The following is a 16,604-nucleotide window of genomic DNA, read 5'->3' on the forward strand; positions in this document are numbered from 1 at the left end:
CAATGACCATGAAGGTAACCATCAAAATCACTCTGATAGAACCAATCTCCTTCATAAGCTTCATGTTGACTGAAGTAAATTAAAATAACAGCTAGCTCTTCTTGATAATAGTATTTGAACTGATGAGCTGCAGGTCAAACTTAAGCACACACACACATATATATATACTGCATGCAAGATTATTAATTTCTTCTTAAAAATGGCAAGAAATCCCTAGAATTTAGACTAGATTACAAGATGTATAACTTTTTCCTAAAAAAGAAAAATTATTTAATAATTTGGATATATGTGAATTTATAACTCTGATTAGATTTCCATACTAAAGGGGAAGTAGATTACTTTTTGGATTAATTTGAATGCATAAGAATTTACAACTCAGATTAGGTTTCCATACTAAATTTTCACAAATTTTGATGTTATTATTTTACTTTTTGGATTAATTTGGTAAATTAATTTTTCATAAAATAACCATTAGTAAAATTGTTGCAAGTACATTAAACATTACTTTAAGTTGGCTAATATTAATTTATTTATAGAAAAAATATTAGTGAGATTGTTGCACAGTTACAAAAAATACTAGTTCTCTTATATTGATATTTATTAGTTAATTTGATAATAAATTATTATTTATTAATCTGCCAATTAAAATTTTTAATGATAAATTTATTAATGTCAAGAATATTATTGCAAGGGTATTGTTAGAAAAGTAAATAAAAAGTAAGGGAAAGAATGTAGCAAATTTAACTACAAGGTTGTTTTAAGGTATTTTTTAAAATATAAAGATAAATGGATACTTAAGTGAAAATATAGGAATTAAACCAATATTTATTCCTTTAATATAATAATTATGTAAATTAAAATTATTTTAAAAAAATTTGTAATTATTATCTGTCACTCTTCTATTAGTTGATAAATTTTATATAACTTTTAAAATTATTATTCTATTTTATTCAATATATAAATAAAAGAATCAAGTCAAGGATGATTGTTAATTAGTTGGGGAAATAATCTCAAATCAAGGAAACAATCAATCTCCATGGCATCAATTTTCAAGATTATGTAATCCCGATTATGATTCTCAAATATTTACTCTCATCCCATGATTTCACAATTGAAGATAAAAAAACGTTTTTCTCTCTGTCGATTTTTCTCCATCTGTTATGATATATAAGCATTCGCAAAACGTGGGTAAAAATATAAGGGTAGAGAAGAGACAGTGAAAGGAAAAGTTAAGTTGTTTAGCATAAGCAGCAAATTTTAATATATAAAAGTTGATCAAATAAACATGATGTAATTAAGACCAATTGCATTACATTCGTGAATGATTCTTGATGTACAATAGAAATATCATATAATTTAATTAATCCATTTCTGCTTGTTTATTAATTACGCTTAAAATAAAAAAGCAAGGGCTGGATTGGCCATAGGAGAGAAAAAGATGATAGAAATTTGGTGAGAAAATTTGAAAGTGGAAATTTTTTATTAGAATCTATGTGAGACAATCTTATGAATGATTGTGATCATCTTATAAATCAACGATACTGCCACATGACAGATATTTGGTTGATCCACAACTTCAACACCATTTATTAAGAGTTAGAAAATTATGCTATGTATTCACGTACTCTCCATACAATGGGCACTGATGCTCACTAGATCATTATCTATAATATGAAAAATAAAATAAAATTTGTGTATAACCAACTTTTTTTTTTTTAATATTTTGAAAGGTAAGTTTGATAGGTTTGAATAGAGTTCAAATTGATTTTTTAGCTGTCATTTCTTTAGGATTCGAATTAAATGACCAGCAAAATAAAACTAATTAAAAACCGCTCAATCAGGGGCCTGAACAACATTTAAACAAACTTACTTTCTCATCCTTGGGCAATCCAGCGGGAGGAATACACCACAGCAGCTAAGCTTTCTAAATTTTAAATTGTCTCAATCAAAGAAACCCAGATAGATCTTCATTTTAGAGGAGGGCCAATGGCCTAGGAATTAACGACTCTTTAGATTATAGTTAGGGAATTATTATAGGAGACAGGCCATATCTTGAATTCTACATATGCATAAAAAACTAAATTTGCTAGCAAGCAGTCTAGTTTAGCTATCACAATATCATGAAATTCCCAGCCAAGAGCTTTCGTTGTCCTTCAATTCATCTCAAGAAGAGAGCACGATAAAAAATAAAAATAAAAATGAATAACCAAATTTACAATGAGTGCTAGGCCTTGACCCACAAGTGTGTAGGTGGCTTGATTCATCACTAAAAGTCACTTGGTCAACTCTCTAAAGCAATCGATCCGTGTCACTGTGTGAGTATATTTCTCTCACTTTCAGTCCAATTTATGTCTATAATATTCTTCATGATGATGATGGATAATATGAGGACTAAACGTCTTCACAGATTCCTCTCCACAAGTTATCAGTAATAGTGAGAATAAAAATTAGGGATGGCAATGGGGAGGGGAGGGGAGGGGAGGGGAGGGAATTAATCTCCCTGTATCTATTCTCGATATTTTACGTATGTCCTCGTCCCTTTTCCGTCCCGTCAGAATTACTTGAGAGAATCTCTATTTCTTCCCCGAATAATAACAGGGGACCTTCGAGGGTCCCCGATCCCCGAATAACTAATACATTTTTTTTTTGTTTTCGATTGAGTTAATCATATTAAAAATAAAAAATTCAAATAAAAGTAAAGTTCGAAATATATCTTACATTAATATCCATTACAAAAGTCACATATATTAAATTAGTAAGTAACGCAACATGTAAGGGATACAAACTTATTTTACAAATTATCATGACAAATTAATAATCTAATACAAAATTGTTATAAATAAAATCGAATTTAAATTCAAAATTAACTTTTTCAATGGTGGCGTGGGCACTTTATAAATGTGGACTATTCCCTTTACAACACAATAGTTAAATCGGAGCAAATCAAGAGCAAATATTAGATTAGATTAGATAAGATAATTAAATTGTGATTCGCTATGGGCAATTATAACATCTAAAAATAAATAAAAAATAGATTTAAGTTTACAATATTTAAAGAATATTAAAATTAAAAAAGTTTTGGGCTAATAGAATTTACTCGGTCTTTTTAATGTCCTAAATAAAAATTTAGGACTTTAATTAGTTAATTAGGCCTAAAAGTTTAATAATATAAATATTTTAATATTTTTTATTTTTACCAATATTTAAAATTTTATTATTTATTTACTAGTATTTTTAAAAAATTAAAATAAAATTAAAAATTAAAATGGGGAAATGGGTAGGGGATGGGAATTCTATCTCATCCTCGTCCCCTCTCCGAATAAGAAATTGGGTAAAAAAAATTTTCATTCCTTCTCCGAATAAGAAATTGGGTATGAAATTATCTCTATACTCTCCCCGAATAAGGAAAATCCCCGAGGGTACCCATCCCCGTGGGGATTTTTGCTATCCCTAATAAAAACTACTTGCAATATGCAACCTATTTACCAATCATAGGACTACAGCCTCTAAATTCTTACAAGCTTTGGGCTAAACGTCACAAGTTACATATTGTATTCCAATTTCTGAAGTTTTTACAACAAAGTTTTTAACTTAAAAATTAAAATTTCACAAGATTTAGTTTATTATGCTTATAAATAACATCTAAAAATAAATAAAAAATAGATTTAAGTTTAAAATATTTAAAGAATATTAAAATTAAAAAAGTTTTAGACTAATAGAATCTACTCGGTCTTTTTAATGTCCTAAATAAAAATTTAGGACTTTAGTTAGTTAATTAGGCCTAAAAGTTTAATAATATAAATATTTTGATATTTTTTATTTTTACCAATATTTAAAATTTTATTATTTATTTACTAGTATTTTTAAAAAATTAAAATAAAATTAAAAATTAAAATGGGAAAATGGGTAGGAGATGGGGATTCTTCCTCATCCCCGTCCCTTCTCCGAATGAGAAATTGGGTATGAAATTATCCTCATACCCTCCCCGAATAAAGAAAATCTCCGAGGGTACCCGTCCCCGTGGGGATTTTTGCTATCCTTAATAAAAACTACTTGCAATATGCAACCTGTTTACCAATCATAGGACTACACCCTCTAAATTCTTACAAGCTTTGGGTTAAACGTCACAAGTTACATATTGTATTCCAATTTCTGAAGTTTTTACAACAAAGTTTTTAACTTAAAAATTAAAATTTCACAAGATTTAGTTTATTATGCTTATAAATAACAATAGTTATATTTTTCTTACAGACATCCACACTTAACATCTGACAAAATCCTTTTTCTTCTTTTCCTTGGATCTATTTTCATTTTTATTTATTGGGTTTGTTAAAGTTATTTAAAAGAAATTATTTTTCCTTTACGGGAAATAGAACATTATAGGATAATAAGAAAATAATGAAAGCAGAAATAAGTATAAAGTATTATTGACTAAGATTATTAATGCAAATAATACTAACAACAATGTATTACTTTAAGGAAACTGTATATTTTTTATGTCCGTTTATTTTGCAATAAAATAGAGAAAAGCAATGATGTTGTATTGTAATAAAAGGACTAGGATACCCTCATAATCTTAATTTCTAGTGAATTGAATTCATGCGAGTAATTTGGTAGTTAATATATAGAAAATAAGTATGAGAAATTAAATTCTAATTATATATTATCACTAAAATATATGTTGTATAAGATTTTCGTAATATTAAAATAACTTAAATTGGAGAAGATCCTAATCCATAATACAATAACACCAACAAATCAACAACATTGTTGCTTTAAAATAACTGTGTATATATTTAATATTTGCACCCGATTGCATTCATCATATGTAGCAAAAATGCAAAATCCAATGAAGCAAAATCTCTTATTTCACATGAAAGTAGTGGACCTTGAAAAATCGGGACAAGCCGCCACTGGAGTACCCAATGAGTGATGAGTCCCACCAAATGATGGATGACATGATGAACAATGAAAAAAATCACTTCAAATATTAGGCCATGAAAAAGATGTGTGTGATCGCTAGGTTTTCAATTGATGGATATATACGCAAATAGACTGATAAGATATGACTTCTCAGTGCCTTTGAAGAAGCCATATCCATATCAGTTTAGCTGTCATAGCTCGGATTTTCAATTTTTCATTGCCACAGTCCATTAATATATATATATAATATTTTTTTTTTCAAAAAGAGAAATGATAATGATTATTATAGAGCTAAAAATTGACTTATAATTTCCTTATGCTGTCCAATTTTCGTTCCCTTTCCCTTTTGTTAAGCTTAAGACAATCAATCAAGATAAGACACCTGACGTAACCCTATTGTTTGCTTTGACAAATATTATTTCTGCAAATTTTCATATCTGGGGAAGGTAAAAACTGGACCCGTACGTGTCAAATCTCATGTTACACAAATTTACACTGCAGAAATATATAATTATTGTGAGGAATATGTTTAGCACTAATTATTCAATGAGATAAAGTAATATCATGCTGAAGTAAAAGATTTCTTTATGTGCAAAAGGATTATCGTATGTATTGATCTGTTAAGAACAAACGGCCTCCTGTACACTAGGTTTCAAGGTGCATAGCATATTTATTTGTGTCTCGAGTCTAGATTTTACACTCTTTAGACACCATGTGACTGTCGTCTTTGACCCTGAAACCACACGGCGTTATTTTACATCCATAGCAAAAGTTATCATACTGTTTGAAAGGAGGACTCCTCATACACAGTCAAGTAAATCAACCTATGCAACATCCTGACACGTCACCCTTAGCTATTACATGATAATACAGGCCATCAAATATGAGTATGTGTGACTTATTGAATCGCCCTTTCCACGTCACGTATGCAAATCAAGTTGTCGAAGCCACACGATTTTAATGATTAATGATTGACAATAGCTTGACTGAAAACAACAAAACTGAGTAATAATAATGTGAATAGACCATTTAATTTGGTGTCGACATCTCATTTAATTTGTTAATCATACCTAATTGCAATAAGGTGACCCTCTTATATCTCTTTTTATTGGTGAATTTTCAAAATGGATTCGTCACCTCCTTTGCTCAATCTTCATCACACAGTTAATTTTTCCTCCCTGTGAGTTAGCAAATTGAATGGTGCGGTTCCCCACTTTGAATTGAAAACACAGCGTGATGACATAAACTAATGGGTGGATCATATTACAAACACTTTATTGAGTTTTATACCTTTTTTTTTTCCTTTCCCAGCTCCACGTGTTATTTATTAGTGACCTAATACTTCACTCAAAAAGCTTTCGTTTTATTTCGGGCATTTTGTATGCGTTACAGGTTTTTCTATCTTTAGTATTTAGTTATTAACAGGAAATTTATTCCAATATTATATTTTAAGGTGCAAAATACAGTTTCATCCTTTAACTGTGTCTCGAGACGGGATAAAAAAATTTACTTAGGAGAACAAAAATAAAATTTTATTTTGTAAGTAAACATTTTAGCACATAAATTGATTCCGAATGGTTGCAACAAATAATTGAAACCTTAAAGGAGACAAGAAATTAAATAAATAGTGTGCATTAAGAAGAGAGGGCATATATGAAACGTAATAAGAGAAAAAAGTTCTATTTGATATTTTGTAAAATTATTTTGAAGGTTTAAAATTTAGTTGTCTCATTTTGAAATAAACTACGAAAATGTGGTAGCTTTATTATTATTATTATTATTATTTTGAGAAGGGTAGCTCATTGATATTAGTAGATAATTAGTTAAAGAAAGTGGGAAAAGAAATTTGCTAGTTAGAGGAGGCATTTGACCTAGTCTCCCAGTAAAATCTAAAATTCAACAAATCGTCTCCCAAATCTTTTTTTCTTTTTAATTTTCAAAATACATTGAATATATACATAGTTTCTAGGAAGAATATCTCTTTCAATTCACCGTCACAATATCTCCAGGCAGCTGTTTTTTGAATCTTGCAAAGAAAAATATTTAGTTGGTTACAATATGGATAATTACATGAGATCAATACCCATGATCAAATTACCCAAAGTCTAAAAATGAATACAAGCCAAAATCAAGTGAAAAAGAAAAACAAAGGCACCTATGAAATGGTAGAGTAAACCAAAACAAACTATATTGACAAAACTTCAATAAAACAAACATATCCAAATACCACAAAGCTTATCTTTGCACTATAAGGAAGCAATCATATCCCTAAGGTCAAGCTTCCTTATATGCCTTGCAAAACTTTTATTACAAGGAAAATGAAATGCCCTAGCAAGAAAGCAAAACGTAGAAGCTAATAACTAATTAATTAATTTAAACTCTTCTGAGCACATCATCTTCATCTAGTTTCATCTCCATTTCCTTCTCACAACTGTCCTCATCAAGGTTGATGCCTTTGTACCAATTTGCACAGATCAAGTAGATAACAAAATCGAAAGCTGTAAGCACAGCCAGAAGGAAGTAGAATCTATCCATGTGGCCTGTGTTCAAATCATCGGGAATCCATCCAGGCTTGTCGCCTTTAGCTGTGATTCCCATGACCATGACCACAAGAAGGCTGCTCACATAGTTTCCGAACGAAATCGAAGCCATGCATAGTGAGCTTCCAAAGCTTTTGATCCCATCAGGGGCTTGCCCATTAAAGAATTCTAATTGCCCGACATACATGAACACTTCTGAGGCACCAACAAGGACATATTGTGGAATTTGCCAAAATATGCTTAAGGAACTTGCCTTTTCTCCGGGGCTAATATATTTGAGCCTTTGAATTTCAGTGGCACCAGCTGCTATCATTGCTAACATTCCAATTATTAGCCCAATTCCCATCCTTTGAAGCTCAGATAACCCTTTGGGGTTACCATTGAGTTTCCCGGCTACCGGCACTAGGATTTTCCGGTAGATTCCTGTGCAAATGAGGACACTGCAGATATCAAAAGCTGACATGCTGGCTGCCGGAAGGCGAAATTCTCCAATGTGGGAGTTCATCACGTCTCCTTGCTCAACAAATAGAGAAGCCATTTGTGTGAAGACCACTGAGTAAATTATTGTGCATAGCCAAATTGGTAACATTTTCAGAACACATTTGGCTTCTTCAACTTGTGTTACAGTGCATAGCTTCCACGGATTCTTTGGGCCAGCTAAGTCATTATCTGTTATTGTTGCTGCCTTGTCCAAAAACCTGACCAAATTCAACACACAAACGTAAGCCAAACAATAATAGGGCACATACATGCTCGTATTTGCTCAGGTAACAGCTTAGATCAGGAGAGAATCATAAAATCAGATTAAATGCTTACTCAATTTCATTGCTGTGAAGGATCTTTCTGCTTCCTTTGATGGCAGATTCAGGCCCTGCAACTTCGTAAAGCTCATCAGAATTAGCCGGGACAACAACGTTCCATTTCCTAGCTGCAGCGATGAACACCTGAGCGACACGTGGCAGCGGGTTGCCACAAGGCTTTACATACCGGTAACCAGGAGTCCCCATCAAGTATGAAAGTAAAGCAATGACAGCAGAAGCTAATGAAACCAAAAACCCTAAAGTCCACTTTCCTGAATCCTCATAATAGACCAAAATGGTGTTTGAAAAAAGTGACCCAACATTGAGAAAGAAGTAGAAATAGCAAAAGAAAAGTGTTTTTGATTGCCTCTCTTTAGGTTTTGATTCATCAAATTGGTCTGCACCAAAGGTGGCCAGTGTGGGCTGATGCCCCCCGTATCCAAAGGCGATGAGATAAATAGATAAGTAGAAAATGGCAGCAAATATTGAAGATAGTGGCTTGCAGCTTATGAATCCATCACCACAACCAGTTGGCTTGATCATTAAGAAAGAAAGTACTGATAGTAGCACCAAACCCTAATCAAAACAATACGTAATCGCAGTTATAATTAATTAACTGGGATAACAAACAAGGTCTTTCTTAACGTGTCCTCTAAGCAAACATATGAACAAAATCTATTAAATCTTACCACTACAAAAATGAGCTGAAAGACAGCACAGGTTAAGTAACGCCCCCAGTAAGAATCGCTGAGGAATGCACCGATGAGAGAGCACATATAAACTGTACCAGTCCATTTGCTGACATTATTAGCAGCATTTGCATTTTCTTGTTGAAGAACTCTGGTTAAGAACAAAACCAAGTTCACACCAACTCCAAAGAAAGCTAGTGTTGCAAGGCCTTGATTTGCTGCATGAAACAAACAAACAAGAAATTAATTGGAATAAAATTGTAAGTGATGATTGATGAACCATGATAAAATAAAAACAAAAAAAAGGGAAAATTTTGTCATCACTGAAGTTGTACCTAGTAAGATGCTTGCATATTTCCAGCCTCCTTTGTTCTTTTCATGAATGAGATTCTTTCTTATGAAAGAAGTAAGCTTCTTTTCATCCTTATTGTTCTTGTTCGCAGCTTGTGCTTGTCCAGTGCTAATATTTTCATCTGTCACCTGTTTTATTAATTTAAGGAAAAAAAAATCAAAATCGTTAGTTATTTTTAAGCCAAACTACATGAATAAACATATTTTCAAAAATAATAATTAAAAAGATATATTAGTTTAATTTTCCAACCTTTAGCGTGATCTGGTTGGTGGAGTTGAGTACTGAATCCATAGCTGCCATTGAAGGTTGATTCTGTTCATTGAAAGCAACCCAATAACAAAATAGCAGAAACTATTCAGTACTGAAATTTACTATTAAATAGCAATAACCAACTCAACTTTATGTTTTATATACCAAACGATCACATTTATAATAGGAAGGCAAATTTAGCTAAACTCAGCCAAAAATTCAAATGAACTTTTATGTTTTAATTTATTCACCCCCAAATATTATATCATACGTACACTTGATCCCCAAGAAAATGGAAACCGAAAAGTAGCAAATTTTTTTGCAATAGAGTATAGTACATAAAAGTATATAAAAATAACCATTATAAAGAAATAGTTGTAACAACAGTAATATCATATTATCTTGAAAAGTGAAATGGAAGGAACATGAATTCGATGTAATACATGTAAAAGAACTTGAAATTTGATCAAAAATAATCTGTTAAATAGAACCTTTAAGCGTGCTTATGGAAACGTTTATAATGTAAAGTACAATAGAAGAAATTGAGTGCTTACAGAGAATAATTAAGAGAAGTGAAGATGAAGAAGAAGAAGTAATTGCCTATAGGCGCTATAGAAGAAGGCTGATAAGATTGGTGTGAGAGAGTTCAATATATAGAAAAAAAAAAAATTAGGGGAATATGAGAAGAGGGGGGTCATTTTCAAACTTTTATGATCTATACTATTGAGGAAAATTTTCTAAGAGAAATATAATGGATGAGAATTTTGAGAGGTGTGTTTGGAAAAGTGTGTGCCACAAATTTGGTCATTTGTTTCATAAAATATTGGTAAGTGGGGTTTAATTTTCACATGAAAATGATGCATTTTGTTTTAGCTAATCCTGATAATCTGTACTAAATATCAGTTTTGGTCTTATTATGCATATCAAGATATATTGTCACTTTTTCTCAACAATTTATCTATATATATACACCTATATATTTCATCATCAGGCATGAGGAGCAGTTATATATAAACAGTAAAGAACTGTGCACTTAAAACAAGTCATAAATTCAGTGGACCCATTGAAATGGACATATATCGATAAGTGTTTCTATTTATGGCCTGCTGTTAAATGTTATTATCAAATTGATTACCTATAATCATATTGAAAAATATATATGTATTTTAGATGGCTATCATAGTAGCATCTAATAAGAAACAATTAAAAAAAAAACAGAGGAATCAAATAAAATTAAAATAAACTAGTTTTGCAATGTTTGTGATCGTTGCAAGTTTTTTTTTTTCTTTTGCTGCTGCTATAAGATTTCTAATGAAGGTAACAAAGATGTGAAAGGATTTTTTTCTTATAAGACTTGTATTGATCTGTAGCACGCATGATTGAAAAATGGAAAGCCATATTATTTATATTAGCATTCTAAATTAAAGTTAGTAGAAAGCCAGATCCACACTACTTGTCCAATTAAATAGAAAAAAAAAGAAAAAGAAAATAAGAATAAAACACGATGCATGCTTGTTTCCAAACACAAGGAAAAACACTTTGAGTAAATCCCAGAAGAAAATTTTAGAAGTAGCATAGCACTATTCATTGTAAAGAATTATAAGGTGCCTAATATTAACACATTCTAAAGTCCTAGTCACATTCAAAGTTTAAAATGCAACTGAATAAGAACTACACACACACACACGTTCACTAACCTTTGAATAAATTTGACCACTAGTGATGGAGTAAAGCAGTCTTCGGCTGGAAGTGTGACGTATTCCGGTGAAGGCGAAGACCGAGTGTCGATTATAACAGGCGGCAAACGAGGCCCGTAATTCACTAGACTCGTCGTCAGGAAACTTGAAAAGTACACGTTGAAATCTGTTGTCATTTATTGTTGAAAATTTGATGAAAAATAATTTGGCCTTGCAGCTACAGGTGCCTTTTTGAACCGCTCTCAGCTAGAAGCTTATAATAAAAGCATGTTCAATTTCATAAAATAACAGTAATAATAATGATAATGACCTAAAAGCAAAAGAAAACCCTTAAAAAAAGTGCAGTGCTTGTGATTAAACAAGATTGTGAAGAAAGTACTGCCCAGAGAAGAAGCTTAATTAATTGGTCATAATAGTAGTGTAACGAACAATTAAAGTTTTATATTTATAGAGTAAAAAATTGGAGGTAACTGCTTCCTAGCAATATTAGGAGTCTGTTGCGTAACTGCTTCCTACTTAAACTCCAAAGTAAAATCTGAGCTTTTACCAAGTAAATATTTGGATTTGTGGATGCTCTTATTAGCTGTAATTAGATCTTCCATAATTTCGATTTATTAAGAATTTACAAAACGATAAAACTATCATTAAAAGAATAATAATAATAACATAGGCCGAAAAAAAAACTGTATACGGAAACTGACCCATAAAAAAAATTCTTGATAAATTAAATATAAACAATTTTATTTCAATGGTTGATTATTTTAGTTAAGGGTAGACAAATAAATTTGACTCTTTTTTTTTCTCTTCCAAAATCTATCAAATATGTCTCTTAAAGAGATGGGTAGAAAGATTTTCACTCTTTTGACATGTCCGGATTGACCACAATTATCAATCTTAAAAGACTTTTTTTCAATTTCTGGTCGGCTGTTTCTTTGAACGCTATTTTTCGCAATTTCACGCGAGAGAAATTCTCGATGTATTATCATAGACTTTTCGACTATTATTAATTATTCTTATTGAATGCAATTCAATGTATTAATTAGTTTATTATATGCTTACTTTTCTAAATGATATGTCATTAATTAATCATGATAATGTTTTTTTATAATAATTCATCATTAGTGAAATAATTTCATAACACTGATAAATGAATAGTGTCTTATGTGTCACATCATTTAAAATAGACATTTCGTATTTCAATTCTATAATTAATTCATTATTACTATTTTTAGCTTGCATTAATGTGATAAATAATTTCATAACTACTTTGTCTATTATCGTGGGGCCAGTTAAAATATGTTACAATACAAGACTTTGATGTCATCGAAATATTAAGTATCATGGAAACTATAACAAATTAAATTATTTGATTGTATATATTACTCATGACTTATTCCTTTTTTCTGTAATTTTTTTTTTCTAAAAGGCCTCTAAAATTCTTTTGTTAGAGAGAAATTAATTTGAAACTATCCGGAAATCATTTTTTAATCTTTCTTTATTATTTATTTCGGAAGTGCAGTCAATTACATGTCAAGTGAGCAACTAATTTATTTTCAAAAGTGAGAAAAAAAAAAGAATTTACAAGCTGGCTTTGCCAAAAATACCGAACTGAACAGTGTAAATATACTCTAGTGATTGATCAAGATTCTATAAACAAAACGAATCCAAGAAAAATTGTGTCAAGATAGATAAGATATGAGATCAAATTTACAAACTAAATTTGCTAGCTAGGCTGGATTTGTGCAACAATATTTAACTGATTAGTGTCATTCATACAATTTTTTATGACTAAATTAAAGATTTCGAAAATACTGATGAAAATACTATTGGTTCAAAATGAATGTATGAGTCAAAATAAATGAGGTGTTAGATTGTTTTGTACTAAACACGATTAATTTATTTACAAAATGTTGAAGTTACATAAAATTAGTAACCATGTCGACTATTGGATTTGTGTCGAGAATAAAATTGTACAATTTGACATAAAATGATATAATTTAATATGGTTAACTTCTTGGTGGTATTGTAATTAACCACAAAACTATAAATAGGAGGGAACATTATTTTGGTTAGGGTGAACATAAAATCATTCACATTCATGAAACAAACATAGAGTTAAGACACAACAAGTACATGGGTATTTTGTTCTTAATGTTGCAATAACATTTTTCCTAAATTAAGACAAAACCACTTAAAAAGTTTGTTTCAACTTACTAACTCACTTGTAAACTGTTTATGTTATGAAGTAGTCTAAAAAGATTTAATTTGTTTTCACCTTTCTCTTTCACTGAAATAAAATTTAATTTGGTTTCAACTTGGCTGTCAAGGGAACCTAATTTTTGTTTAGTTTTTTGAACTCTTTACCTTCTTAATACAAAATCCTACCATTTTCATGCAACAGAATATCTAGTAATTACCAGATTTTTTCCATAATTTCTTATTCATTTCTGCCTTCTTTGCATCTTCTTTAAAACCTTCACCTTGCTTCACTCAATTAATGTTTCATCATTTCCATTTTTATCTCTATGAAAAAGTTTTGTTAAATTCATACTTTTGCTTCTTTTTCTTCTTCTTGTTTGAGTTTCAAAATTAACCAAAAAAAAAATGGAAGAAGATGCATCAAGCATGGTGTCGAATGCAAAAACTAATGCGAATAACACAGAAGCTTCAGATTCAAACAACAGCACTTCTGGATTGCAGCCAGCTCCCAAGAGAATGAGACACGACAAAAATGTATCATTGGTAAAATTTAAGGGGGTTGTGCCGCAGCAAAATGGCCACTGGGGTGCACAAATATATGCAAATCATCAAAGAATTTGGCTTGGAACATTTAAATCAGAGAGAGAAGCAGCAATGGCATATGATAGTGCAGCAATCAAGATTCGCGGTGGCGATTCTCATAGAAATTTCCCATGGACAGACACCAATAATCAAGAGCCTAATTTTCAAAACCAATATAGCACAGAAGCAGTTTTGAATATGATTAGAGATGGAACTTATCAACCAAAGTTTGCTGATTATCTTAGGGTTCAATCACAAAGAGAGGACAATAATTCAAATGCTAGCCTTAATCAAATAATGGTGCATGGAGATGAACAATTTGCTTATAGGCAACTTTTTCAAAAGGAATTAACGCCTAGTGATGTTGGTAAGCTAAATAGACTTGTGATTCCTAAAAAATATGCTGTTAAATATTTTCCTTTCATTAGTGAAAATGCTGGAGAAAATGCAATTAATGGAGGAGTAGATGACATGGAATTAGTGTTTTTTGATAAGTTAATGAGGCCGTGGAAATTTAGGTATTGTTTTTGGAGAAGTAGTCAAAGTTATGTATTTACAAGAGGATGGAATAGGTTTGTGAAGGAAAAAAAGTTGAAGGAAAAAGATATTATCACATTTTATGCATGTGAATGTGCAAATGGGGCAAAAGAGGGGCAAAATTTCTTCCTAGTTGATGTAATACATTGTGAAGGGCAGAATTGTAATGTGGTTAAAAAGCCAGTGCAATTGGAACAAATTACGGGGAAAATTTTCAGCTACAATGAGAAAGAATCCAATTCTGAAGAGAAAGGGTTTAAACTTTTTGGTGTACAGATTAATTGAGAGAAGCAGAAGATTCACTGATTAGTTTCATCTTAATTTTTAGTGTACTTTTTAATATTTTTTCTTTTTGGTTTTTTTCCCTTTTTATGGGTTTTATTGTTTTAGGGCTTGAGTATTCATGTAGATCAATTTAATTAATGTACAAAATCAGGCCAGTTTGAGCAATATATTCTTGGTTTTTAGATGTATATGAAGAGAAAACCTGCGGTGCAACTGTGGTACCGTGCCACAGTTGCATCCAGCCGTTAGATGTCAATAGACCCCACCCGTTTAAGTGCATCCAACGGCTGGATGCAACTATAGCACGGTATCACAGTTGCACCGTAGCCGGACCCGTATATGAAAGAATATTTATCATTGAGATTGATGATTGCAAAATTGTTATCTAGTTTCAAAATAAATAAAAAAATCCCAAAAATTCTATAACTTTGTGTCTAGCTGGTTTCTAGTTTCTACTAATATTCAGTTGAACTAGTTAACTCAAAGGGTCCAGCTACAATACAATTGTGGTTTCACACACCATTTTTTGTCTTTTTGTGATCCAACCATTGGATTCAACCCAAGAGTTGCAAAAGCTATTCCAACGGTATGGATGCACTTACTTAGTTATTAACAATGCAGTCCCTTCTGTTTACTAAAAAAAATAAGGAAAGATTAAATTTCAAAAATTTGACACATTAGTCCATTAAAATATTTTATTGTATGAGTCAAAAGTAATTTAGTAAATGAACACATTTATATATTAAAAATATGGATGGATTATTTCAATTTGCTAAAACACTCTCCACTTCCATTTACTTAAAATACCAATTGGATTATAATAATATTATCTTATTTTTTGTGTAATACAATATTGGATAAGGTTTTATAAAACTTTTGACAATATCAAAATGAAAAATAAATAAATATTAAATAAATGCTTGGATAGTCATTTAAATTTTATTATGGAGTTTATAAATAATATTTTCAAAATAATAAATTTCTATATGTAAATTTGAAATTATGTAAAATTATTTATACCTTATTACACGTATGAAGCTGATTAATTATTTATTTAATGTGAAAACAAATGCATTGTATAATATATATTCTATTACTTAAATTTAAAATTATAAAGAATGAAAATTAAATTTAAAATTGTAAAGAATGAATAATAACTTAAATTAATAGATTATGGGAGGATACCTTTCAAAAAAATTAAAATCAACAAACTTTTTAGGCTTCTAATGTAACATTTTTAATTTTTGTTGTTAACATAAGACAAAAATTTAGTCTAAAAACCTCATTCTAGGGTCTCCTTAGGGTAAAAAAAAAATTATTTATCACATGATAATTTGGTAGCCTAAGTTGTATTATTTTTAGTTTACTTATTTATGCCAAACACCTTATTGAGATTAAATTTTAGTAAAAGTAAACCCATCCCACCATCTTTAATCACATTCAATAGGCCCTAATTGATTAGATCTTGTTATAGAAAGTAATATATAACTCTTTCTTTATTACAATGGTAAAGAAAAAAACATAAACACAATATATTTCTTTTGAGAAAATGCAAGTATTATGTTTTTTAGGTTTTGTGTTTAAGAAATTAATCTAATTTATATAGTTAGAAGACTTATTTTTTATGTTTTAGAAGAATTATATGTTTGATAATGAATAAATTAAGATTTAAAGTATGAAAACTAATTTGAGAAGGAGATAGAGAGAATAAATTTTTTAGAATTTGAAAATTATTATATTTTAATTGGGGC

At 30.3% G+C, this 16,604-nt stretch overlaps 2 protein-coding genes across 2 annotated transcripts; one reads left to right on the plus strand and one right to left on the minus strand.

Moving 5' to 3' along the window:
- Positions 1-6,861: 6,861 nt before the first annotated feature.
- Positions 6,862-10,245, minus strand: LOC102610247 (protein NRT1/ PTR FAMILY 7.1). The gene is made up of 6 exons (XM_006492595.4): positions 10,108-10,245; positions 9,554-9,616; positions 9,288-9,432; positions 8,953-9,170; positions 8,280-8,839; positions 6,862-8,161 (listed from the first exon to the last, which is right to left on the minus strand). Exons 2-6 carry the CDS (start codon positions 9,602-9,604, stop codon positions 7,297-7,299), a joined length of 1,839 nt encoding a protein of 612 aa, XP_006492658.1. The 5' UTR covers positions 9,605-9,616; positions 10,108-10,245; the 3' UTR covers positions 6,862-7,296.
- Positions 10,246-13,854: 3,609 nt separating this feature from the next.
- On the plus strand, positions 13,855-15,143 carry LOC102629823 (AP2/ERF and B3 domain-containing transcription factor At1g51120). Its single transcript, XM_006492659.3, has one exon. It carries the CDS (start codon positions 13,855-13,857, stop codon positions 14,851-14,853), a length of 999 nt encoding a protein of 332 aa, XP_006492722.1. The 3' UTR covers positions 14,854-15,143.
- The last annotated feature ends 1,461 nt before the right edge of the window (positions 15,144-16,604 follow it).

The sequence above is a fragment of the Citrus sinensis genome, chromosome 2 (assembly GCF_022201045.2).
Source record: "Citrus sinensis cultivar Valencia sweet orange chromosome 2, DVS_A1.0, whole genome shotgun sequence".
Classification (NCBI taxonomy): domain Eukaryota; kingdom Viridiplantae; phylum Streptophyta; class Magnoliopsida; order Sapindales; family Rutaceae; genus Citrus; species Citrus sinensis.